This window comes from Salvelinus alpinus, chromosome 19 (assembly GCF_045679555.1).
Source record: "Salvelinus alpinus chromosome 19, SLU_Salpinus.1, whole genome shotgun sequence".
Taxonomy (NCBI): Eukaryota; Metazoa; Chordata; class Actinopteri; order Salmoniformes; family Salmonidae; genus Salvelinus; species Salvelinus alpinus.
In genome coordinates, this window is record NC_092104.1 from 24,719,414 (window position 1) to 24,743,414 (window position 24,001).

Here is a 24,001-nt window from a genome sequence, read left to right on the forward strand (position 1 = left end):
CTTCGCATAGCAATATTTACAGGCTTTTTATCTGCAAAGAAGCACAAATAATGTAAGCAAGCAACATTAGTTTCTAAATAAAGAAAATATTATCATTGCCAAGGAGCAGCAATTATTAGGAGTCAGAACAATAGAGCCAAGAAATACCATGACAACATAAATGGCTCAACATAATTTATTTTTGTTTTATGTTAAAATGTACAGAGTTCTTTGAAAGTACTTGCTAAGAAAGAAAAAACTAATAAATGGAAATACATACAGGGACTAAGTAGAGAGATCGAGGCAGCCGGGCGCTATCAACCTTCACAAGGCACCCAGCCAGCCCCATTCCTCTTTATATCTTGCGCTCTCTCTTAGCTTACAACGCACCATGTACAATTACAAAGGATACAAAAAGGGAAGCGATATAAACAGACAAATATACTGAGCTCATTTTTACATGCCTCTTAAATGTAAAGAAGTCGTCCTATTCACACACAAATAATCCAAACAAAAGAACAGCTAAGTGACCTTTAGATATTTGTTTTTTCCTTTTGTTTTAAAATAGCATTAATATACTACACAAAGATAGAAAACTCTAGAGATGAGTGGAATGGAGAGGTTAAAGGCATCTTAAATTCACTAAAAGTGAGTGGTAATTTTTTTTTTTTTTTTTTTGTGAATTTCTTTATAATATTACCTCAAGAGTCAAGCTAAAAAATATGTAGTTTTTGTTCCTGAAACAGAAGTGAAAAAAATGACAGTACCAATATCAACGTCAGAATTTCTTTATATTATAGAAAAAACATTCTCTACAATAGGTTCTAAAGTCAAAAAGAGTCAGCTTGTGTCATAAAAGAAAGCTGCCCAGTCTGATAAAATTCAGAGAAAATAAAACGAACAAACGAAAAACAATAATACACACAAATAATATATGAAACGTCAGGTCTGTAAGAAAAGTATCCTCATTTTGACTTTGAATACTGGAACACTGAGACAACTGGGTAAATTCTTAACCCACCCTCCCCATCCTAACACGGTAACCATCCAGATGTTTGCGTGTGTGGTGGGCGTACACAATGCACAGTATTTGGCATTGGCCACCTCTCTAGATGCTGATGGTCCATAGAGCTCAGACATCTCTACTAGTCAATGGAAGTGCATGGTAGACTTGCACAGATTAACTGGTTAACAGAAAACACCCTTCAGAGAGGATGCCTGTCACTAACACTTAACGAAGCGGCTCAGCTGATGTTCCTTAAAGCAGTGAGTTTGACCTCAAATCTCTGTGTATTTATTTATTCCATGGAAGGTTAACTGCATGGGGCTGACAGATGTACACCATCAATGGGGTAAAAAGGCCTAATAGCCTTCTGTGGAGTGTGATGAAAAACGTGTGAATGCTGCAATGGGAGACTGGTGGACTGTGCTGTGAATCAACAGGAAGTACCAGAACATTTACATCTAATCATTTCAGAACAAACAGCTACAGCATCCTGTTGGTGATGCTGAGAACACTACTGGTTTATTTATTTATGGACAGACTAATGGACAGTGACCCCTCGTCTCTCCTCCATCACTGTATTCCTCTGTTCTGCCCTGATACACACCGTCCTACCTGGAAGACCCTCCACACTTGTTACTCTGTTGTTCTCCAATGAGGCCCCACTTCTACTCATATCTGAGACAAATGCCACGGCTCAGAGAAGCAATGGAGATGCGCGTGTGTGAGAATGTGTCGGAGCTAGAGGGTGAACCACCATTCCAGTATGCCACGATCAAAGCATAGACAGGTTGGACTGCACACAAGTTCTTTTCAACAGCTGTCAAAATGAAAACAAAAGTATTCAAAATAATAATAAAATTTAAAAAAACAAGTCCATCTACAATTATAATCATAGTCTCTTTTTTAAAGGTAAGGCTTCCTATTTCAATTAAAAGATTGTGTGCATGGTTTCATATATTTAGTTAACCACTTTTTTTTCTCCTTTCTCAGTTTTGACAATGTAAGGTCCTCCAAAGTCCATCTTCCACCTCCTCCACTCTCTGCCAGGTAAACAGTGGAGAGGAGCTCTTCCGTTAGCGTAGAAACTGTGCCAGAGGAGCATTGTCGCTTAGGTCTGACTAGACTAGAGCAGTCTGCCATACAGTACCAGGGGACCATTTAGCCGTGATGTATCGCCCCAGCTCTGCCAGCTCACTCCCTACACAGCCAGCTTGGGGGGGGAAATGTGTCCAACTGAATGGAACAAAATGACAACATACAAAACAGAAAAACATAGTCCTCCCTCTCTCTTTGCGCTCGCTCGCTCGGGCTTTGGAGAGGGTGGATACAACAGTAAGTCATTCAGTAAAGAGAGGCAGAGTCCCTCCCTCCATCAGCGAGTGTCAGGTCAGGTTGGAGAGTGTTCCTCCCATCTGTCTCTAGAGCTGCGGTGTTGTTCTTCGGTGCTCTGCTCATCTGCTCATGTAAGGCGACTGTTTGGGGACGCCGGCGTAGCTGTGGTGAGTGGGGCCCGTGTACATCATGTTGCCGTGGTGATTGGGCTGCATAGGCTGCTGTGGGTACCCCTGTCCCCCCATCATGCCCATCTGCATCTGCATGGGGTACTGGGTGGGCTGGTTCATGTAAGGGGGGTTCCCATGGTAACCGCTGTTCATCATGGGCTGTGGCATGCGGTAGCCTGCCGACATGGCGTTCAGCTGGTTCATGTTCATGGTGTTGTAGCCGGCCGGTGTGGGCATGAGGTTGGGCATCATGCCACGCTGCACAGCCAGGGTACGGGGCGAGCCCTGCATGGCCACGGCCCCAGAGCTGCGTCCGTACAGTTGCTGCTGGTGCGGGGAGGGAGCGGGGGCCAGCTGGGCCTTGGAGCGGATGGAGATGTGGCCCTTCACCGTGGCCATTTGGCCCTGCAGCCGCTGGGTGTGGGGCGGGGGAGGCAGGCCGATGTTGCTGGAGGGCATGTTGCACTGCAGCTGCAGGGAGCCCAGGTTCATGGAGCCAGAGCTCAGTTGGGGGGGGGGGGTCATGGTGGCCTGGCCCTGGGCTAAGGGAGGGAGTGGGGAGGGGGAGAGCTGGGCCAGCCCAGGGTTAGACAGAGAAACACTGGTGGCGTAAGATGTGACAGAGGCAGAGTGAGAGTAGGGCATGGCGTGGGGGTCCATGATGGTGTTGGTGAGCTGCTGCAGCTTAGCCAGGCTGAAAGTGGCCGAGGGCTGTGGGTAACCCCCTGCACCAAAGTCCTGGCCCATCCGCTCGTACAGGCTGCGGCCCCCTCCCTGGGAGGCACTCTCAGGGATCTCCATGATCATAGGTGTGGAGCCAAAGCCGTTCCCCATACTGCACTGGGACAGAGGTTGCTGCTGCTGGGGCGGGTGGGGGGTTGGAGGGGCCGAGGGCGGGGGGTGGGGAGCCTGCTGCTGCTGCTGAGGGGGCTGATGCTGCACCTTTTTCTGGGACTGCTGGCTGGCGCTGGGCAGCCTCTCGATCACACAGCTCTGAGGGGACTTGATGCCTTGGTGGGTGTTGGCAGATGGGGGACGGGGTGGCGGCGGGGGCACGCTGTTGTTGCCACCATTGTTGCCTCCCGGCCCGTTATTGGGCCCTGGTCCAGTTTGTTGGATGAGACTGCAGCTGCCCATGGCAAGCTGTGATGTCACTGCGCCGCTGGAAGACGTGAGACAGGGCGCCGGGACAAAGGAGCAGCTGCTGCCCTGTGAGGAGGGTGTGACCGAGCTGGAGGAAGAGGAGGAGCCCGTCGACGACGAGGAAGAGGCAGCCACAGCCGCATGGTTACTGCCGTTGTTCCCTCCCCCGTTGCCCCCGCCTCCCATGGTGGAGTCGTAGCTGCTGGGATTGTCGTAGTTCTCTGTGGTGCTCTCAATGCTGCCCAGGTCACTGAAGCCACTGTCCACCACCTGCTGGGAGTGGTCAGACACCGACGGAACGTCCATCATGGGACTGGTCTCCATGTTCTGCTGGGATGGGGCCGACAAGGAACTGGGGTGCTCAGGAGTGATCTGGGTGTACCCTCCTCCTCCCGTTGCCCCTGTTCCCCCAGTAGGGCCTGGTGTGCCCCCTCTTTGCTGCCCCAGCCCAGATTCCATCATGCCTGCTGGGCTGTTGATGGAGCGGACTGACTGGCTAGGTAAGGGGGGCATGGGGGGGTTAGTGTGGGGCAGGGGGCTGCTGTGCTGGGAGGTTCCACACTCCTCCACCAGGGCCAGGTGGGTAGTCTCCTCCTCGGCCTCCCCGGCGTGGCTGTAGCTCTGCAGGGTGCGGCAGGCGGCCAGCGTCTCTTCACAGTCCTGGTAGGCTCCGTGGGAGACCCCGTGGCTCTCTGGCTCCTCATCCTGGGCCTCTCCCTGGGTTAGAGACTGGACCGCCTGCACTGTCTCCAGGTCCAGCTCGTTGCTGTGGTGGTGCTGACCATGGTGGGACCCGTGGTGGTGGCTCAGCTCCTCCTTGAAGGAGTCGGGGTGCTGGTGAGGGTGTGGGTGCTGGGGCTCCATCAGCAGCGTGACGGTCTTGTCCTCGGGGTGCAGCTGCTGCAGCTCCAGGGGCTCAGAGGGGACTGAGATGGCTGTCACCGTCTCCACCGCCGCGGCAGCTGCTGCTGACTCCTCTGCCTCCCGCCGCCTTCTCTCGTCCTGTGCCGCGTCCAGAGGCCGGCACTTCACCTCCTGCAGCTCCTCCGCCTCTTCGTCCTCCTCTTCGTCCTCCTCCTCCTGCTTGCTGACGTAGGAGTCTCTGGCCTGCACACTGCCCTGCATGTCTAAAAAACCTTCCCCGCCCTGGGGTTCTTCTTTGACGGGAGGAGAGCAGGCGGGGGAGGTAGGTTCTTCCTCGTCATCTTCATCCTCTTCCTCAGAGTCCTGGCTCTTCCGCTTTTTGCTGTTGCTCTTGTCCTCAAGGTGTCCGTCTCCTTCATCGTCTGCATCGTGGTCGTCGCTGCGTCTGCTGCCTGAGCCTGGCGTGGCCTCAGTCCTTCTGCTGCTGGTGCCCAGGGTGGCACACTCTTCATCATCCCTCTCCTCGTCTTCCTCATCCCTGTCAGCCATGACTCTGTCCGTGTCTGGTCTACTGGGCTGGGGAACCCTGGGGCCTCCGGTAGAGGACGGAGAGAGCAGGGAACGGGACGGTGGACGGCTGAGCTTGTCCTCTACCCAGCCCCTCGCTGTCTCCTCCTCCTCTTCTGGTTCTGAGACAGTAGGCTGCTTTGGGACAGGTTGTTGTCGCAGGGCTGGGTTTTTGGGCGGTCTTCCCCGCCTCTTGGGTATTCTCTGCTCCACGGGCTTGGGGAGGTAGTCATCCTCTTCATCAGAGTCTTTGTGTTTGTCGTTGTCGGTAGCTGTGGCTCTTGAGGCCCTCTTGCATGCTCGGTCCTCTAGCTGCTGGAGGGGCTTGTCTAGCTGCTGCACCCCTCCCAGACCCAGCCTCTGTCTCTCTGCCTCCTGCCTCTCGGCCTCCTCCTGGGCCCGCTGTAGGTACAAGCTCTGGGGCTTGCGGCCCGGCTTCATCTTGATCTTGGGGTGTGGAGGGTCCCCTGAGTTGGTCAGGCTGGTGTCCCCTGCATTCGGCTTTGCCCCGCTGCCAGGGGGTATGCCCGGCCGTTTCTTCCAGTGCAGGGGCTTACGGGGCTTGCCCTTGGGCCAGCCTTTCTTCTTCTTGACGGGGGCCTCTGGGTTGGCCGCCGGGGTCTCTGCTGAGACCATAGGCTCTGGGTTCCGTAGGAAGGATGCTGGCTTCAGAACAGGAGTGGGTTCTGTACAAGAACAGAGAACGGGAGAGAAATCCATTGTTACACATGCATATCTACTCAAGCAAGTATTGTATATCAATGCCTAACATACAGCTCTACCAACACATTGGTATATAAATAACTGCTCTGTTAGCCCTAAGGACTCCTGTGGCCTCACCATCCTCCTCTGACTCTGTGAGGTTGGCTCGTTGGGCTCTCTTGGGCGGTGTCTCTGTGTGTCGTAGGGCGGAGCGGGCCGGGGGGTAACACCTCAGGGGGTGTCCCAGGGGGCTCTCCTCCTCCAGCCGGGGCATGGGCCTCTCAGAGTCAGAGTCTACGAAGGGCTCGTCCAGCACCTCGGTGGTTTCCGAGATGGTCTCTGTCACCACGCTGCTGTGGGCGTGGCTGTGGCTGCGCTGACGCATGCGCCTCTTCCTCAACGGCTTCTGTGGAGACATGGGAACAGCTATTGAAATATAATACAGACTTTTTTTTGCAAACAAGCAGTAAGTAGGAACAAATAATCTTGCAAATGTTTCTTTAGAGGTTCGCACTATCTCATCATTTCAAGTGACCTGTATCAAGAAGAACTTTATTATTCCCATTCACCTTGCATTTGAGCCCCAGGGTGGGCTTTGTGAGGATGGGTGGGGAGTGAGTCCCCCTCTCCTCGTCATCATCATCTTCATCCTCCTCCTCCTCCTCTTCCTCGCTGCTTTCACTGAAGCAGCTCCGTCTGACTGGAGGCGGGTCGCTGAGCCTGGGCGCCAGGGGCAGCTGGGGCAAGGTTTCTCCGGGACCTTCACTCAGCCTGCGCTTGGGGCCCTTCTTCCTGGGAGGGCGCCCTCTGCTGCGTGGGGGAGGGACAGCAGGGTGCCTGCCAAGCATCTCTAAGGGCCTGAAGGTACCTGTAGAATCAGCCAGCTGTCTGTCTAAAGAGAACAGGGATGGTGGGCTGCTGCCAGAGGTGGGGCTGATTTTAGTGCCCTCAGCCCTGTCCTCCTCCTCATCGAAATCCTGCACCTCCAACCGTATCTTTGGAGGTCGTCCCGGTCCCGGCCTCCTCTCAGTCCGTGGCCCGTCCTTCACCTTGCCCCAGGGCCAGTTCTTGGGTGGGCGGCCCCTGCCCCTGCGCTCTCCATTGGCGGGGGGAGGGGACCGGTGGTCGGGGACGGGCAGGGGACAGCGGACTGGGGAGGAGGCCGGAGAGCTTTGGCTGGTGGGGAACCCCGGGAAGCACTTTATCATCATCTCCTCCTCCTCCTCCTCTTCTCCTCGGACGAGCCAGGAGAGTGGAGACACTTTGTGGCTAGGCTTGATCTGTAAAATAATAACTACATTTACTTCTAATCCATTCAAGTCATTGTTGTAATGTCATTCATCTGATATCAAAAAATATACTGAAGCATCATTGTTTGCACCTCCTTGCAGGTATCCTCTCCTTCCTCCTCCTCCTCCTCCTCTGAAACCACGGTGTTGGTGACGATGACGGGGGTCCAGCGGAGACAGTCCGGGTCCACCTCTAGCAGCCGGGGCCTGGCGGTGAGACAAGCCATGTGGCTGGACACCAGCTTCTCCTTACGCACCAGGACTAGCCTACAGGGGGACAGAGACAGTTTGGTTATCTCTACAGGGAGGGAAGAACTACTCTGAACAAATGACAGATGCCAAACAGACTGTAGAATGCTATGCTGTAGAATCGTCTCGCCAGCTTTCAATGGGCTTGTAGTTTAGCATGTTGTTGCTAATTTCTGCATCGTTGAATTTGTGTTGTCATCATGATTATGCCTGTGAGTGTGTCTGTGAGAGAGTTTCTCACCGCTCCCCTCTCTGCTCCAGCATGTTGAGGTGGTGCAGCGTGGCGGTGATGTCCTGGGGGCAGATGCCAGTGATCTTGCTGAGGCGTCGGATGGTGAGCTGGCGGTCGCGGACCTCATGGAGACACTCCAGCACCACGCTGCGCCAGTAGGCCATGTAGGACAGACGACCCAGGTCTGACAGGGGCTTCTCTGGGGAGCCGGGCTGGCCCTCCTGCTTGGACAGCAGGTAGCCTGGAAGGGAAGGGTGCGGGGTGAGAACAAGATCAATGTTAAAATCGGTAGGCTATACAAGGTCAATTGACATTGATGTATACAATTCCGTCTATGGCTGTTGGTGTATACAATTCAGTCTATGGCTGTTGGTGTATACAATTCAGTCTATGGCTGTTGGTGTATACAATTCAGTCTATGACTGTTGGTGTATACAATTCAGTCTATGACTGTTGGTGTATACAATTCAGTCTATGACTGTTGGTGTATACAATTCAGTCTATGACTGTTGGTGTATACAATTCAGTCTATGACTGTGTATTATAAATAAATGCTACTATTTCTACCACAACATGATAGTGGTTCAGCTTTCCTCAAAACAACCACCTTCTAAATCATCCCATTCCAAACAGCTAAGCGGAGTAGGAAGGGGCCAATGAGGTTTCACTTATTCAACTCAACAAGGAATCGGACTGGACATTATTCATTACAGGCACTTTGAATCAGATCCCAACGTGTTGCTAGTTCAATTCAATGGGATTGACTGCTATTCTGATGGCATTGACCCAAAACTCTACAGCAGCTCAGAGCAATTTGCACTGCATCAAATATGACTGGGAAGAGGAGCTGTAGCTGAGCCTGGGCGGAGCTCCTTACTGAAGTCGATGAGGAAGCGACCGTAGCCTTTGCGCTGGTACTGGGGAAGAATCATGATGCAGGACACGTTGTACTTCTGTTGACAATGCTTCTCCTGGAGGGGGAAAGAGAGCGTGAGAGAGAGATTCCAATGAGGGGGGAAAAGGCATGGTAATGTACTCTGAGAAAGACTGTGCTAGCACCATAGAGGTCTGTGTGTGTGTGTGTAAAGATCATTGCAGTGTTTTGGCAGCTATTCTGTATGTTAATAAGAGCACCTGCATCCGTACAGACAGTAAGCGGTGAGACAGAGCATCAAAGCAGCAGAGGTTTCTCTGCATACTGAGGTATTTCACTAGAACAGAATGAAGGTGCATCCAGACACTGATCTAAAGACCACTTTGTGCAAATCCACTAATGGTTAAGGTTAGGATTTGGGGAGGGTAAGCTGATCCTAGATCTGTCCCTAAAAGTAACTTTAGGGTTTAACCGGTTGTGATTATTTATGGATGTGTTTATTTGGATTATTTGGTGGTTAGACGTACCTTAGAAAAGTAGCCCACCAGGTGGCAGCCCTTGCTGTCATTCTGTGTGAGAACGTAGAAGAGGAAGGGTTCCACGTCGTAGTACAGTGTCTTGTGATCCAGGAACAGCTTGGCCAACAGACACAGGTTCTGACAGTAGATTGTGCTCACATTCCCATCCACCTGACAAAACAAAACAAACACACCATGAATAAATTAAATGAATGAAAACCTGTATTGCAAGAAAGGAATCTGATTTGCATGACATGAGCAGAGAGCAACCACCAAGCTGCCGAGGCAAACGTGCACATGAATATAACAAATACAAGTATTACACATGAGTTTGACTACAATGATCCAAGTTCAAAAGGACAGTCTTGACTGCACCATTCAGCCCGTTTCCGAACCTTAAAATGAGTAACTATGAGACAGACACACGTGGGATATGGGAGGAGGGGACTAGTCTCAGACAATAATGCCAATGATGTGAGCCATGGCATCTCTGGTGTCCCTGGCTGGGAAAGAGAGAGGAGGAGAGAGGGGCTCCCTGGCAAATAGCCTGACATCCCAGCTATTCTACTCTGCTGCTGAGTGAGGATGAGTCAGGAGGGAACGAGTCAGGACGGGACGGGCTGCAGAGGCAATGAAACAAGAGCTGCAGACGCCATCCTACCAGACAGACGGACGGACTGCCCCTCAATTAGGCTGCGTTTACACAGGCAGCCCAATTCTGATCTATTTTCCACTAATTGGTCTTTTGACCAATCACATCAGATGTTTTTACATCAGCTCTTTTTCAGTGCCGATCTGATTGGTCAAAAGTCAAATTTGTGAAAAAAAGATCACAATTGGGCTGCCGCAGTATGTAGCGTTCTCAATTCTCAACCTTCAGTCCACAGAGAGTCTTTGTGACACTGAGCACAGGATGTGGCAGGAGCGGTCTGGCTTGTGGCAGGGCGGTGGCCTCCATCTGCTTCTCTCTCAGTCTGTCTCACCTCGAACACGGAGACACCATCCTTCCTGTAGATCTCATTGGCTGGAGGGTGGAACCAGGCACACTTCCTCATGTGCTGGAAGAGGATGCTGCGACTCTTCACGTAACGCAGGCAGAACTCACACAGGTAGAGCTTAGGCAGTCTGGGACAGGAGATGGAGGGAAATTGATGAGGACCAGACAAGAGCAAAACTGACTTTAAGTCATTAACATCAATTATACGAACAGAAACTAACAGTGGACTGACTCAGAGTGGAGCATGTGAAATGTTTGTGCTCGTTTACCTGCTGTACTCTTGCGGATACGGAGAGGAGTACCAAGTCTGGATCTCAAACTTGCCAAACTCGATGACAGATGGGCAACGCATTTGGGGATCTGGAGGGCCGGTCACCCCCACTTTCTGCATAGGCAAGAGAAAGAGAGAAAACGAGAGCAGAGAAGGGGGGTTCAGGTTTGGAACTCCAGTATCAAGTGAAGGCCAGGTTTTCCAACAGGGGATTAAGAAAAGAACATGGATCAGACCAAGATTACACACCAGGGATTACTGGGCCTCTGACTGCCCCCTGCCTAACCCAGCACGGTATGCCCGACACACACACTAGGGCCTGGCACACACCGGCACTCAGACACACAGTGACAGAAAGACATATACACACGCCAAGGCACACCCACACAGGCACAGTAAACCAAACAGGCACACCCACTCCGGCTCCTGTGCAGCTGGCACCCTGACGCCTGCTTACATAATTATTATTAGCTCTCTGGTCTGTCTTGAGTGGAAACTCCCAAGCATCTGCCACTGGGTTCTGCTGACACGCGCTGGTAACCACACGCTGCCAAACAAACAAAAAAACACACACACACACCTAAGGCCAGTCACCCCTGCCTACAGAGTCAGGTCTGCGTTGAATCTTTTTCACTGACTGCTGTGAGAGAGGATCCACTCTCAGAGGAAGACAATCAGTTTCACAATGTGTCTAGTCTACAATGTAATTGTAAACAAACCACAACAGGAAACCATAAATTATAAAATACAAAGTTGAAATAACGCTGAGCTTGCACCTACTTTTCACCAGCCTTTCCTATTCTCCTACTGACCAAAACAAGAATCAAACCCTGCGTTGGGACAGAGCCTTTCTCCTGTGATGTACGGCAGTGATCTGAAGCTCTGATCTGTCTGTGCCAGTGAGGGATCACACCGACAGATCAGCTCTGCCCTGACAATGCACTGAACCACAGTGCCACCTCTCTCACACACACACACAAAAACACTTTCTTTGTCTCCGTCTTTGTGGTTACCTGTAGCGCCAGCTCCTGGATGTGTCTGAAGAGTTCCACGTCTTTCTCTGTCAGGTTCTCGTGTCCTGGTAGCTTGTCCTCATCCTCACGCCAGTCACTACTGTCCTGATTGTCTGTGAAGTACAGAGAGGGGGACAATAAGTCAGTGGGACACTTACAGAAAGTGGACAGTATATTCATGTTTTAAGGTTCTGACTGATACACAAAGGGCTAGAACTGACAACTGTGTGGACACTGGGCCAGTTCTCAAAGACCAACAACCACTTTGCAGGTGTTGGGTCTGTCTGAAGGACATAGTATGAAGTGCAGCTTTTGACTGATACAAATACAGCCACTACAACCCCTCATTCACCCTCAATATTCAATGCATTATTCAGCATACCCTCCTCACCTGTCCTGTCGTCCCCCTCTTCCTTGCGTATGGCCTTCTTGCGGATGCGGTATTGCTGGGAGTAGTCCACCTCGTGCTGGGCCTTGCGTCCATCGGGCGAGGGCGTGAAGAACTTTGTGAGGGCGTCAATCAGGCCCTTGGTCTTCTTGTTGAAGCGAAGGCCTCCCTGCTCCGACGAGTCCTCTCGTAGGGAGAACAGCAGCCGGTCGTCGCCAGGATAACCCTCGCAGGACGAGCTGGACGACGAGTGCGGGGAGGAGGAGCCCTGCGAGCGACGGCCCCCCTTCCGCCTGCCACGCCCACCCGGCCCTCGCAGCTTCTTGAATGGCCTGCAATGGGAGACAGGACTATTCAGACACCCACCAGCTAATAGCAACACCCTATATAGACTAAGGCCTGGTCATTTGGAATACATTTACATAGCAACAAGAGCAACAGAAGACAGACAAAAATGTTTTGGTTGTGTTTCCAATGATCAAGTAATGTCAACAAAAGAGCACAGCTAGGTTCCCCACTCCCACATTAAACAACTCCATTTGGTTGATCAGCGAGTGTCATATAGCTAGAGTCCAGGCTCCAAAGAAGCTTCATTTATGGCATGAAACTCAGCTCTTAGACTAATAGGCAGTCATTAAAAACAGTCTGACTGGCCAGTGAAACTCTAGTGGGGCTGATCTGAAGCGACCCGCTGTGTTTTACAGGTCTAGCACCGTGTCGTACTGCTAGCTCCCAGACGGTGCTGCTCTCTCCATGTCGTTACCAACCTGTTCTTGGGTCGTCCCAGTGGTGCGTTGTAGCGCCGTTTGATTTGTGCTGCCTTTTCATGCAAGAGCTTTCTTCCCTTTTTCCTGGGCTGACAGATCTGACAGATCCACATGCCTGGTGGGAGAGCAAAACAGATCAGAAGAGATCCGATCAGAAGAGATCAGGAGTGTATTAGCTTAGCTGGCCTGGCATGAAACCGCTTCTTCGGTACTACCATCATACACTGACATGCACTACACAGTACCACCAGCATTAAAACCACAATAAAGGTCCATGTCATTACACTGGTGGAAAGATGTACCGTCTTGGTTTGTGGTCCTTCTGAGCTTTGTCATTTGTTCCCAATTATCTCATGGCCATAGTCATTTAGATGTACAGTGGATCCATTTACTGCACAGAGGTAGGAATTTCCATGGACAGCGCATGTTTAAGTGGATTTTATTAGGTACATTAGGAGGGTCAGGGGTAGGAGAGGGAGAGAGGAGAAGAAGTAGTGGAGAGGGGGGTTACCTTTTGGCATCCGCATCAGTGGGGGGTCACAGCACTCCATGTGGAACCCCCGGTCACAGGAGTCACAGAACAACATGTTCTCCTAAACGCACAGTAAACATTTGGTCACTCGCTGCCGTCATGTTTAAATAGTTGACATTTCCACCATTTGCATATTTCCCTCCAACCAGAACTGTACTTGACAGGTCTGAGGAGAGAGAGAACCATCTGCAGCAGCTGTCTAAAATAGTTCTCAGTTTGTTGCAAAACAACAGATCTGATTCCTACGTATTGTGCTGAAGTACAGGCAGGCACACTGGCTGACAGAGACACAGAGACACACGGAAACAAACACTCACTGCGTTTTTGCCTTGATCTTGACAGTTGCTGCAGGTCTTGCATTCGATGCACTGCCACCACAGAGCTTTGACTCGCACAGTGAGCTCTGGTGAGAACTTTAGACAAGACGGGTGGCCTAGGGGACACAGATCAACAGAGCCACACACTCACTATCCTGACAACCACAGGACACCACCACCTCACAATAGAAAAAAATGACACTCAAAAGGCCCTATAGAGCCAAAATCAACCATGACAACAAACTACCAAATTCAGACATCTACGAGAACCAACCTGTCAAATTATAACTTTAGTTAAACCTAAGACAAATCCAATAGAACAAGGTGCAGGCAGAAGTAGCAGGCAGTGCTGCCTTGATGTCTCAGCGTATAGAAACCGTGCTGCCACAATGCAACTCACCGCTATTGCCACAGTCTGCACAGGAGATTAGCTCCTCTGGCTTCTTGTCTCGGTTCGACTCCGTAGTGCCAAGGCAGAAGCTGCAGATAGGGATGGGCTCTGCCACAGGCTGAGAGATGGAGAGAGAAAGAGCGAGGGGGGGCAGAGAGGGAGAGAGACACACACACACACACAGAGGGAGAGTCACTTATTAACAGTTCCATTGTACCAGACAGAGGGGTAAAACAACAGCGCATCGTTGTGTCCACATTCAGATCACTGTCAATGAGCCTGCTGTGAGAAGGTTTGAACCAGCCACAGAGACAGCAGTTAAAGTTCAATCAGACAGGAAATGAATACAGTTAATTTGTCAGTGAGATTAAGTGAATGGCAGAGGCAGCAGACTCTTCCCTGGTGAGGATGTTGTGATCTAACAGATGACCATTAAAGGCTATGACGATGATGATGATGATGATGATAATGAAAGCCTGCCTATACTACAGAAGATCAAGGCCCATATTATTCACAAAGTGTCTCAGAGTAAGAGTGAGGATCTAGGATGAGTTTTGCCTTTTCGATTATAATGAACGGACACGGGGGACGTGATCTTAGATCAGCAGTCCAACTCCAACATATGGGCCCAGAGATAATAGTTTCTACAGTACACAGAGGAATTGGTTCTGCTCCTAACTGACTGCTTGATCAGACCTGATCTGATACTAGAACATGTCGCATGACCTGAATGAACCGTCCCTCCCTTGACTCGGCTTGAACGGCTGCACAACTTCCCATTTCATTTCCAGAGCAGCGCTGTGCAGTGTGAGTAGGGCCGGGATACCTGTTAGTATCGTGGCAAGGAAACAAAACAACAAGCGGATTCAACTTCTTTAGGAGAACAGCCCTAATGTTGGAAATATTTATTTATTTTCCAAGCTATAGCACACAATATTTTATATACAGCAGGTTTTTAAAATGACAAAAGAGTTACATCTGCTTCGTGATTTCATTTTTGCCTTGGAAAAAATAGTGATCCTGGTATCGTCCCAGCCTTAAGTCTTAGGCCACTAAAGGCCATGTTCTGTTTTGATGCTTATACTGTAGCACACCATCTGACGTGTGTGTCTGGGATGCCATAAATCATTCAGCATGAGAAGAGGAGAGCCACCCAGGACCCTTTCTCAGAGACACACACCAACAAACACAAACACATCCTCACACAGTCATATCAGACACAGGGCAGCTACACAGAGTGAGTCACACACAATTGTCTTCCCTGCACACATAGAGGGGATAGAAACAGGAGGAGGGATGGGATGGTTCTCCTTCAATGTCCCTGGAGCCTTGGAGCCCAGGGGAGTAGTCAGTGGTGGAGGGAGGCTGATGACTAAAGCCCAGGGGGCTGGGAGGTAGGAAGCCTGGACTGGGGTCAGGCTATAGAGCTGGCGCAAAGGGCTGGATGCTGGGGCGGGGGAGGCTTTCTGTAAGCCGGGCCCAAAAAATAAATACAATTGTTGCCAGCCAAAACGTCTGCAAAAAAAATGTTTCCATCACAAAATAATGCATTTCAATCATTGATGGAAGAAGTCAAATGTGCTCCAACTTAAATATTTCATACACTAATAAATCTTCAAGCTACTTGGAAATTAGTGTGTTTATTTTTAATCAAGCTAAAAGACTGGGCAAAATTGGTGAAGATTGTGTTGATTATCCCCGTTTCCAGTGTGCCCGACGAGAGGGAATTCTTTCTCCAAAACAGATTAGAAGACGGTCTCAAGATCGCACCTTCTTGAAGACAAAGTAACGAGGCTGATGCACATCTCAAGCCACTCTAAGGAGTTGGACAGTTTTGACTTCCCAACAGCAGCGGCTCACTTTGAGCAGGTCAAGGTCCGCCGCAAACTCAAGTAAATTAGAGGCATATTATTGTGTTGGTCAGGCCCGGTCCTAGAAGTTCCACTGCCGCCCTAAGCAAGATCAACATATGCCGTCCGTGTCATGTATAGATAGTATAAAGATTTGGAATGGACAGACTCGAGTAGAGTAATAATGTTGGATCATGCGCAATTGGTGCATTTCAGTTGAGCTTATTCAGTAGCACTTGGAAACAACACAACGTTGAAAACTATTCACGTCGGAGAGTTACAATGCTGCAATCACTAGGCAGCCAATTGCCTATAGTAGGAAACAGAGTTATCAATAAGCCATGTATATCACACGACGAGAGTCATGACCCCACGAAAGTTCAAATTACAATAAACAGAACATTTATTAACATCATCCAGTAGAACTGTAAAAAGTGCTTTCATGAATGCGTGGCACAGGCCTCGTTTCACAGGACCGTTGGAAAAATAAGCTTTCTCTCAATGAACCAGCCTTAACGAATAGTTTATTTACATATTGAATTTGATTGTCCAACATCAGTTTATTAATTTCTTCATTTTGTGGCCGCCTAGAGCAGCCTCTTTCCGCTGCTGTGGTGCTGAATCGCAGCGGGAATGGGAAGTGGGACGGGACGGCCCGGCTCTGGTGTTCCTAGACAGCCATGTTGTTATTAGGCCTAATTAAAATGTTCATGCCTAGGCTAAATTAAATTAGAGCGGCCTCAATTATATTTGAAAACATTGGTGTTTTCTTAATTAAAATGTTCATACTTTTTATAGGTCAGGTCGTTAGAAAATGATACTATAAAAAATGTATATTTTGAAGGTGTATTTTATTACTGTGTAGGCAACTTGTTCTGGGCTAAATGTTTCTTTCTGCTTTTAAATGATATTAATGTATGATTTATAGGAGGAATGAAGACTTCAGTAAAACCTGTCATGTTGGTATAAGAACATCGTTCTACTTTATTACAACTTTCTATTCTTTTAAGATGAACTACAATAATGGAAATGTCATTTTGAGCACCGTGGGTGGACGCCCTAATACATATGGATGTCCGGTAAATTTCTCAAATGTCGCCAAATTTTCCAAACGGAAACCATGGTGGATAAGGCTGGGGGCAGGGGCAAAGACATTCCTGGCTGACTGCACATAGCTCCACGCAGGGATGGAAAAGCAGGTCCAAGCAGGGGAGAGGAGAAAAGACAGTCCGAAGAGCTTGATTTATTGGGTTCATTTCCCTCTGACTCAGGCTCCCGCTTGCATGCAGTGACACCTCACATTGAGAAGAGAGAGAGAAAGCAAGAAAGAGCTAGGAGAGAGAAAAAAAATGTAGAAAAGAGAAAGGAGGGAAAATATGGCAGCAGTCCTTTGTGCAGTCTCCCAGAGACCAACACCTCAATCATTCCTGCCAGTTAACCCCTTTGCTCCCAGTGGAGGTTGCCCTGTGTGTGCTCACTCACTCGCTTTTTCTCTCCACGCTCGAGCAGCTAGCGCATGCAAAGCACAGCCATCGGGTTTCATACATACACATTAGTGTGGGGTTTCATTGGTGATATGACTCAATTACTGGCACTAAAGAAATAAATCGTTTTCCAAGACAATATGTGTGGGACAAATGGTGTACATTTCCCTGAAATTCCTCACGGAGGCATGCTTTCTTTTTTAAAAGCCCCCCAAAAATGCTATGATCACATATACCAGATAGGTACAGTGAAATGTGTTGTTTTACAGGGTTGTTTTTATAGTAGTACAGCACCCCTGGAGCAAATTAGGGTGAAGTGCCCTGCTCTAGGGAACATACAGATTTTTCACCTTGTCGGCTCGGGTATTCGACCCAACGATCTTCCGCTTACTGGCACATTGCTCTAACTGCTAGGCTACCTACAGCCCTAACCTTCTGTAAGGTTAGCAATATATTTCCCTCAAGAGATAGTCTTCTACTTTATTAGTCATAAACTTACAGACTGGTGAGTCAGTCACATGGTTGGCAGACGGTGACATTATAGTCCAGAATTCCCACAACTGTGTTGTTGACCTGTATGCTACTATGTACACACTAAATAAGAGATGATTTCAGCAGGCAGGAAACGTTAGTCAAAACACAGACACGCCTATAACTCATCTCACCATGTCAACGCAACAGCAGAGTAATCTCTACATGCTTGAACAACTACAGACAGTCTGGATAAGCATCCTTCAGGTTAGAGTGAGGGCTCAAGCCCTTTATACCCAGACAGGTAGAAGTAACCCTAACCTTAACCTGTCCTGACATCGAGCCCTCTGTCTTACTAAGGCCAACACTTGAGCAAAAACAGAGCCTAGTTAATAAGGATTTATAGTATAGGCCTAGATTTTCCACGTTAGATGTCCCATTATGAAAGATACACTGGCTCATGCTACGGTAGCAGATGTCCATGGTGTACAACAGTGGATCTCAACTGGTTTTGCCTCAGGACTCAAATTGAACCAAGTTGTCTCAGTCGCAATCCAATATTCACATTGCGATTTTTTAGGTTGGCAAAATGCAATCTGGAGAACAGTTACTTTTCAAAAATGTGTTTTACTGTTTAATGCTGTATTGATAGTAAATGTACCAATTATATAACAAGGGAACAATAGTCCCACCTTTTTCACTGTCAATAATTTCACTTTACTCATATTCTTGATGCAGAAGGTTAAGCTCACTGGTTTGAGACCACAAAAATCAACCAAATCCTCTAAATAGCGCTGCTAATAACTCTATATTGAAGATACTGCGATTGAAGAAAAATTGCTTAACTCCATTAAATATTTTTTTTTTTTTTAATGAATTATCATTGCTACACACTTTCTACCTGGTTTTAGTCGTTTATAAGATACATCGCGACCCATTCAAAATCTCCTGCGATCTAAATGTGGGTCGCGACCCACCAGTTGAGAATCGCTGGTGTACAATACCCTAGCTGAGAGATGCACTGTGAGAGCGGCCTGGTTTCTCCTTGTCCATTTGCATTGGGTGTAATAGAGAAGGAACAAGTGAAAGGGAGAGGACAAAGGAGGAGATAATGAGAGAGAGAACAATGAAGAGAGGACGAAAGGATAAGGATGTAGGGAGGGAGGAAATAGGATGAGAGAGAGAGAGGGAGAGAGAGAATATGCCCTGTTGTCCTTGTCTCATCTCAAGTCATGGTTCTCATTAACATGTGAAACCTATTTCACCATCCAACCACCAGGCAGCGCTGAGCTGCCCCTCCTCCCGTCCCCAATACAGACTCAGCCCCCTCACCACAACCTCATTGATCACCGTTACAGGCCAGTCGCTCCGCAGCACACGCTCGGCCACTCGCACACTCTCGTCACGAGGAACACACACATGAAACACACAACCTCCAGGCATAGCAGGAATATGGAGTGGGAGTGGATGACTTAACATAGCTAGCTATACATCTTCCGCTGGCTCAAATGGTTGAGTGGAGAATGGTGTTAGGAACACCCAAGTAGTGTGTTTGACTCCTGCATGGGCCAATGGACCACATATCCTGAATCACTGTATTACTGGCTGAAAGTCGATTTGGATAATAGCATTAACTAAATGACCTTATTACACGCGTTGGGATTTTGGTTCAAATAGATGTGCTTCCTGCCGGTCTAGCTGTTAGAAGCAGTGAAGCACCATACAGCAGGGAGGTTAACGAGGTAAAAGGCTAAATCAGTAATCACTGTATCAAAAAGGTAAGAGTTGGCCGTGTGTGTGCCAGCTAAAGACTTCCCAGATGGAGAACACATTGGCCGTATTTGCTGGGTTATAGTTCTACATAGCCCCGCAATCATTCTACGCCAACAAGCATTCTCATCACTCTCTCCTGCCGTAGCCACTTTAACCCCAGTCAGCCTGATAATGGTACTCCACCAGACTACTGCCCAGATGCTGTCTGTGTCTGGGTGTGACTCATACACCTCTGGTGTCACTAGGGCAAGTGGGAACACCTGGCCAGTGAAATATGAGCTCTGAAATATGAGCTCTGTTCATTAGTGAAACACCAACACTAACAACCTGCTCATAATACATCCCTATTTAAAGGCCAAGCATAGGCCAAATACATCCATAACCCAAGAGAAGTATAGGTCAATGGACATGGCCTTTGAGCACAGAGTAGAAGCAAATTCAAATGATGTCTCCTAAGGACTCCAGGTAATGCATTGGGTTAAATGTAAACAATAGCTGCCTCCAATGCAAATCAACCTGCACTTTCCCCAGACTCCACACTTCGCCATAATATGGTTTAGTCTACTAACAAATAAATCAGCCCTGTATTGTCCATCAATACTTTCCTAAACCCTACTTGATCCATTGGCTTAGCAGACTGCTAACAAATATCTGCTCTCTCTATTGCAAACCTGATACTCAACGGACTTCAAAGACATTGTCATCATGGCTCTGGGATATGGCCCTCTTTCTGGACCCCAGTGGTGTCCACTACTGAGAGAAATGTCTCACTTCTCAGTCCAGACACCTCTCTGACCTGGCCAGCGCCTCTCTACACACAGAAACACTGCAGCGGTGGGGGAGACCGCACTGGCGATGCAGCGGTGGGGGAGACCGCACTGGCGATGCAGCGGTGGGGGAGACCGCACTGGCGATGCAGCGGTGGGGGAGACCGCACTGGCGATGCAGCGGTGGGGGAGACCGCACTGAGAATGCAGCGGTGGTGGAGACCGCACTGGCGATGCAGCGGTGGGGGAGACTGCACTGAGAATGCAGCGGTGGTGGAGACCGCACTGGCGATGCAGCGGTGGGGGAGACCGCACTGAAAATGCAGCGGTGGAGACTGCACTGGCGATGCAGCGGTGGGGGAGACCGCACTGGCGATGCAGCGGTGGGGGAGACTGCACTGAGAATGCAGCGGTGGTGGAGACCGCACTGGCGATGCAGCGGTGGGGGAGACCGCACTGAAAATGCAGCGGTGGGGGAGACCGCACTGGCGATGCAGCGGGGGGGGGGGGGAGACCGCACTGGCGATGCAGCGGGGGGGGGAGACCGCACTGGCGATGCAGCGGGGGGGGGGAGACCGCACTGGCGATGCAGCGGGGGGGGGGAGACCGCACTGGCGATGCAGCGGTGGGGGAGACTGCACTGAGAATGCAGCGGTGGTGGAGACCGCACTGGCGATGCAGCGGTGGGGGAGACCGCACTGAAAATGCAGCGGTGGGGGAGACCGCACTGGCGATGCAGCGGGGGGGGGGGGGGGGGGGGGAGACCGCACTGACCCAAGGCACATAATCCTTGTTTACTGGTATGTTGTATTTATGTCCTGTGTTGCGCTAAGCCTTTACTTAGCAGATAAAAACAGTAGAGGGTTGTAATGTTAGCTAAAAGGGGGAGCTAATATCCATGTAAGACGTTTCAGTAATTAGCCTACACAGGGAGAGCGGTACATGCGTATGCCATTACGGTTTGAAAGTGACTGAGATAAAAACACAATCAGGCTCCAATTAGGCCTACAACTCATTCATAGGCAGACCACCAACCTGCTAGCACACTGAACAGAATGAATCAGGTCAGTGAGAACACTACACGGTCACCCCAATCCAATCAGTTGCTTATATTTTCACAAGTCCCTCCCCTGACACAGCAACATCAGTGAGGAGAACTCTGCTTCACCCGGGTCCAGCTGCTGTGAAAAGGGCAAGCACAGGGCCACGATTGCTCTTCACCTCACCTCACCTCCCTTCCCGACACCTTAACAATTCCCATCCTATCCCCGTCCCATAGTCTCCTAATGGCCCACTAGGCTCATAACTACAGCTGGCTCTGGGTGGCTCATCTCAGGAAAAGCAATGAGTTTTGCTATCTATACATCTGTGACCCTTGACTGACTCCACACCCCCCTTGCCTCCCCCAATATGGCCCGGTAGTGACCCCCTATTAGGGGGAGAGAGTGGGTCTGCAATAATGTTTGAATGGAGCTGTGTGACACAGTCATTCGGTGTTGAGTACACAAATCTCCCCTGCCATGGGGTCAAAGCCGGTGCTTATCCATTTGTTTTGCTTTTTTCCCCTCCCATCTCTCCCCTCACCCACCGCTCCCTTTCTAAATTACAACCACTAGCAATCATGAAGGCAATATGGCACTGATGAGCCTTCGCCTGAGTGAGAGAGCGAGAAGAGGGAAGCGTGAGTGTCACACCCCACCAGTCACACACACACAAACACACAGTGGGATAAGCTAGAGGACATGAGGCTGACAGAGGCTCTATGGCAGAGACATGGTGAGGCAGCTACTTTAATACTGCAAATAGCAGCATAAGAGGAGCAGAGCTGTCTGGTCTGGAGGTTGCCTGAATGCCAAAGAGAAACATTCAAATCACTACCAGCCAGCAAGGAAGCTGCTTTAGTAGCAGTACATCCAGAGTTCACCATGCAACGGCTCCAAACAACAAATTAACACCACTACGAATGAGCCTGTTTACTCAACTAAGTCAAAGACGGATCACTATCTTAAAAGGATAATCCACCCCAAACCACTAATTCCTATGATTAACAGTGTTAAATAATACTAATTAGGGCTGGGAATTTCCAGGGACCTCACGATACGATATTATCACAATACTTAGGTGCCGATACAATACGTATTGCGATTCTCACCATTCTATATGTATTGCGCTTCCGATACTGTGATTTTATTGAGATTCGATGTTCCAAACATATTGCTCACCATATGTTTGCTGCAGAAGGCCAAGAATGCCATGAGAAAATTAGTTTTGATCAGTCATGGAAATAAAAGTGCTGGGCCGAGTTAAAGTTGGCTGTCAGAAGTATTACAATGTAAATGTTCTTTTAATCCATCTGTCTGCATATTTCAAGACATGGCATATGAGGGTGCAGTGAGACACTTTTCTTGTTAACACAATGGAAAGTTTAAATGCTTTATTATCTAAATGTTGAAAGTGCGTGGGCAATGGAGAGAAACAAAATGGTGCAGTTTGAGGCCATGTGGCGCAGGGTGATGCAGGCACTGGAGATGGGGGTGTGAGCATGTGGGTCTGGGCAGGTGTGATGTAGCGGATGTTTGTGTGATGTCTTTTGTACAGTGCATTCAGAAAGTATTCAGACCCCTTCCCTTTGTCCACATTTTTGCTACTTTACAGCCTTATTCTAAAGTATTATATGTTTTTATCCTCAATCTACACACAATACCCCATGATGACAAAGCAAAAACAGGTTCAGAAATGTTTGCAAATTTATAAAAAAAAAAAAACAGAAACAACTTATTTACATAAGCATTCAGACCCTTTGCTATGAGACTCTAAATTGAGGTCAGGTGCATCCTGTTTCCATTGTTCATCCCTGAGATGTTTCTACAACTTGATTGGATTCCACCGGTGTTCAACTCAATTGATTGGACATGATTTGGAAAGGCACACCTGTCTATATAAGGTCCCACAATTGACAGTGCATGTCAGAGCAAAAACCAATCCCATGAAGTCGAAGGAATTGTCCGTAGAGCTCAGAGACAGGATTGTGTCGAGGCACAGATCTGGGGACTGGTACCATTGAAGGTCTCCAAGAACACAGTGGCCTCCATCATTCTTAAAAACTGAAGAAGTTTGGAACCACCAAGACTCTTGCTAGAGCTGGCCGTCCGGGCCAAACTGAGCAATTCGGGGAGAAGGGCCTTAGTCATGGAGATGACCAAGAACACGATGGTCACTGACAGAGCTCCAGAGTTCCTCTGTGGAGAAAGGAGAACCTTCCAGAAGGACAACCATCTTTGCAGCACTCCACCAATCAGGGCTTTATGGTAAAGTGGCCAGACGGTAGCCACTCCTCAGTAAAAGGCACATGACAGCCAGCTTGGAGTTTGCCAAAAAGGCACCTAAAGGACTCTGACCATGACAAACAAGATTATCTGGTCTGATGAAACCAAGATTGAACTCTTTGGCCTGAATGCCAAGCGTCATATCTGGAGGAAACCTGGCACCATCCCTACAGTGAAGCATGGTGGTGGCAGCATCATGCTGTGGGGATGTTTATCAGCGGCAGGGACTGGGAGACTAGTCAAGATCGAAGGAAAGATGAACGGAGCAGCGATATCCTTGATGAACGAAGTACAGAGAGATGCTTGATGAAAACCTGCTCCAAAGCACTCAGGACCTCAGACTGAGGGAAGGTTCACCTTCCAACAGGACAACTACCCTAAGCACTCAGCCAAGACAATGCAGGAGTGGCTTCGGGACAAGTTTTCTGAATGTCCTTCAAAGTACTGAGTAAAGGGTCTGAATACTTATCACATTTACATACGTTTTCTATTTTGAATAAATGTGCAAAGATTTTTTTTTTTTTTATATAACTGTTTTAGTTTTATCATTATGGGGTATTGTGTATAGATTGATGAGGGGGGGAAAAGGTAAATCCATTTTAGAATAAGGCTGTAACGTAACCAAATGTGGAAAAAGTCAAGGGGTCTGGATAATTTCTGAATGCACCGTGTATGTGTATGTTTTGTATTGTTAATTATATTTTATAATCTTACAAAAAAAAGGAAATG

The 24,001-nt window shown here is 48.9% G+C and overlaps 1 protein-coding gene across 2 annotated transcripts in view; it reads right to left on the reverse strand.

Annotated features, from left to right (window-relative positions):
* Nucleotides 1-159: 159 nt before the first annotated feature.
* kat6a (K(lysine) acetyltransferase 6A) overlaps nucleotides 160-24,001 on the reverse strand; it is a 30,349-nt gene continuing 6,507 nt past the window's right edge. Inside the window, exons 2-16 of one of the 2 annotated variants that reach the window (XM_071352674.1) lie at nucleotides 13,611-13,719; nucleotides 13,211-13,326; nucleotides 12,873-12,954; nucleotides 12,362-12,476; nucleotides 11,598-11,926; nucleotides 11,207-11,319; nucleotides 10,192-10,307; nucleotides 9,909-10,050; nucleotides 8,935-9,096; nucleotides 8,411-8,504; nucleotides 7,543-7,774; nucleotides 7,145-7,319; nucleotides 6,333-7,043; nucleotides 5,902-6,169; nucleotides 160-5,747 (exon numbers count right to left, since the gene is read on the reverse strand). In XM_071352674.1, the coding sequence (XP_071208775.1) occupies nucleotides 2,437-5,747; nucleotides 5,902-6,169; nucleotides 6,333-7,043; nucleotides 7,145-7,319; nucleotides 7,543-7,774; nucleotides 8,411-8,504; nucleotides 8,935-9,096; nucleotides 9,909-10,050; nucleotides 10,192-10,307; nucleotides 11,207-11,319; nucleotides 11,598-11,926; nucleotides 12,362-12,476; nucleotides 12,873-12,954; nucleotides 13,211-13,326; nucleotides 13,611-13,719 (6,075 nt within the window). In that variant the 3' untranslated portion in view covers nucleotides 160-2,436. Of the gene's footprint in view, nucleotides 5,748-5,901; nucleotides 6,170-6,332; nucleotides 7,044-7,144; nucleotides 7,320-7,542; nucleotides 7,775-8,410; nucleotides 8,505-8,934; nucleotides 9,097-9,908; nucleotides 10,051-10,191; nucleotides 10,308-11,206; nucleotides 11,320-11,588; nucleotides 11,927-12,361; nucleotides 12,477-12,872; nucleotides 12,955-13,210; nucleotides 13,327-13,610; nucleotides 13,720-24,001 lie in introns of both variants that reach the window. The other variant, XM_071352673.1, reaches the window with a different exon arrangement.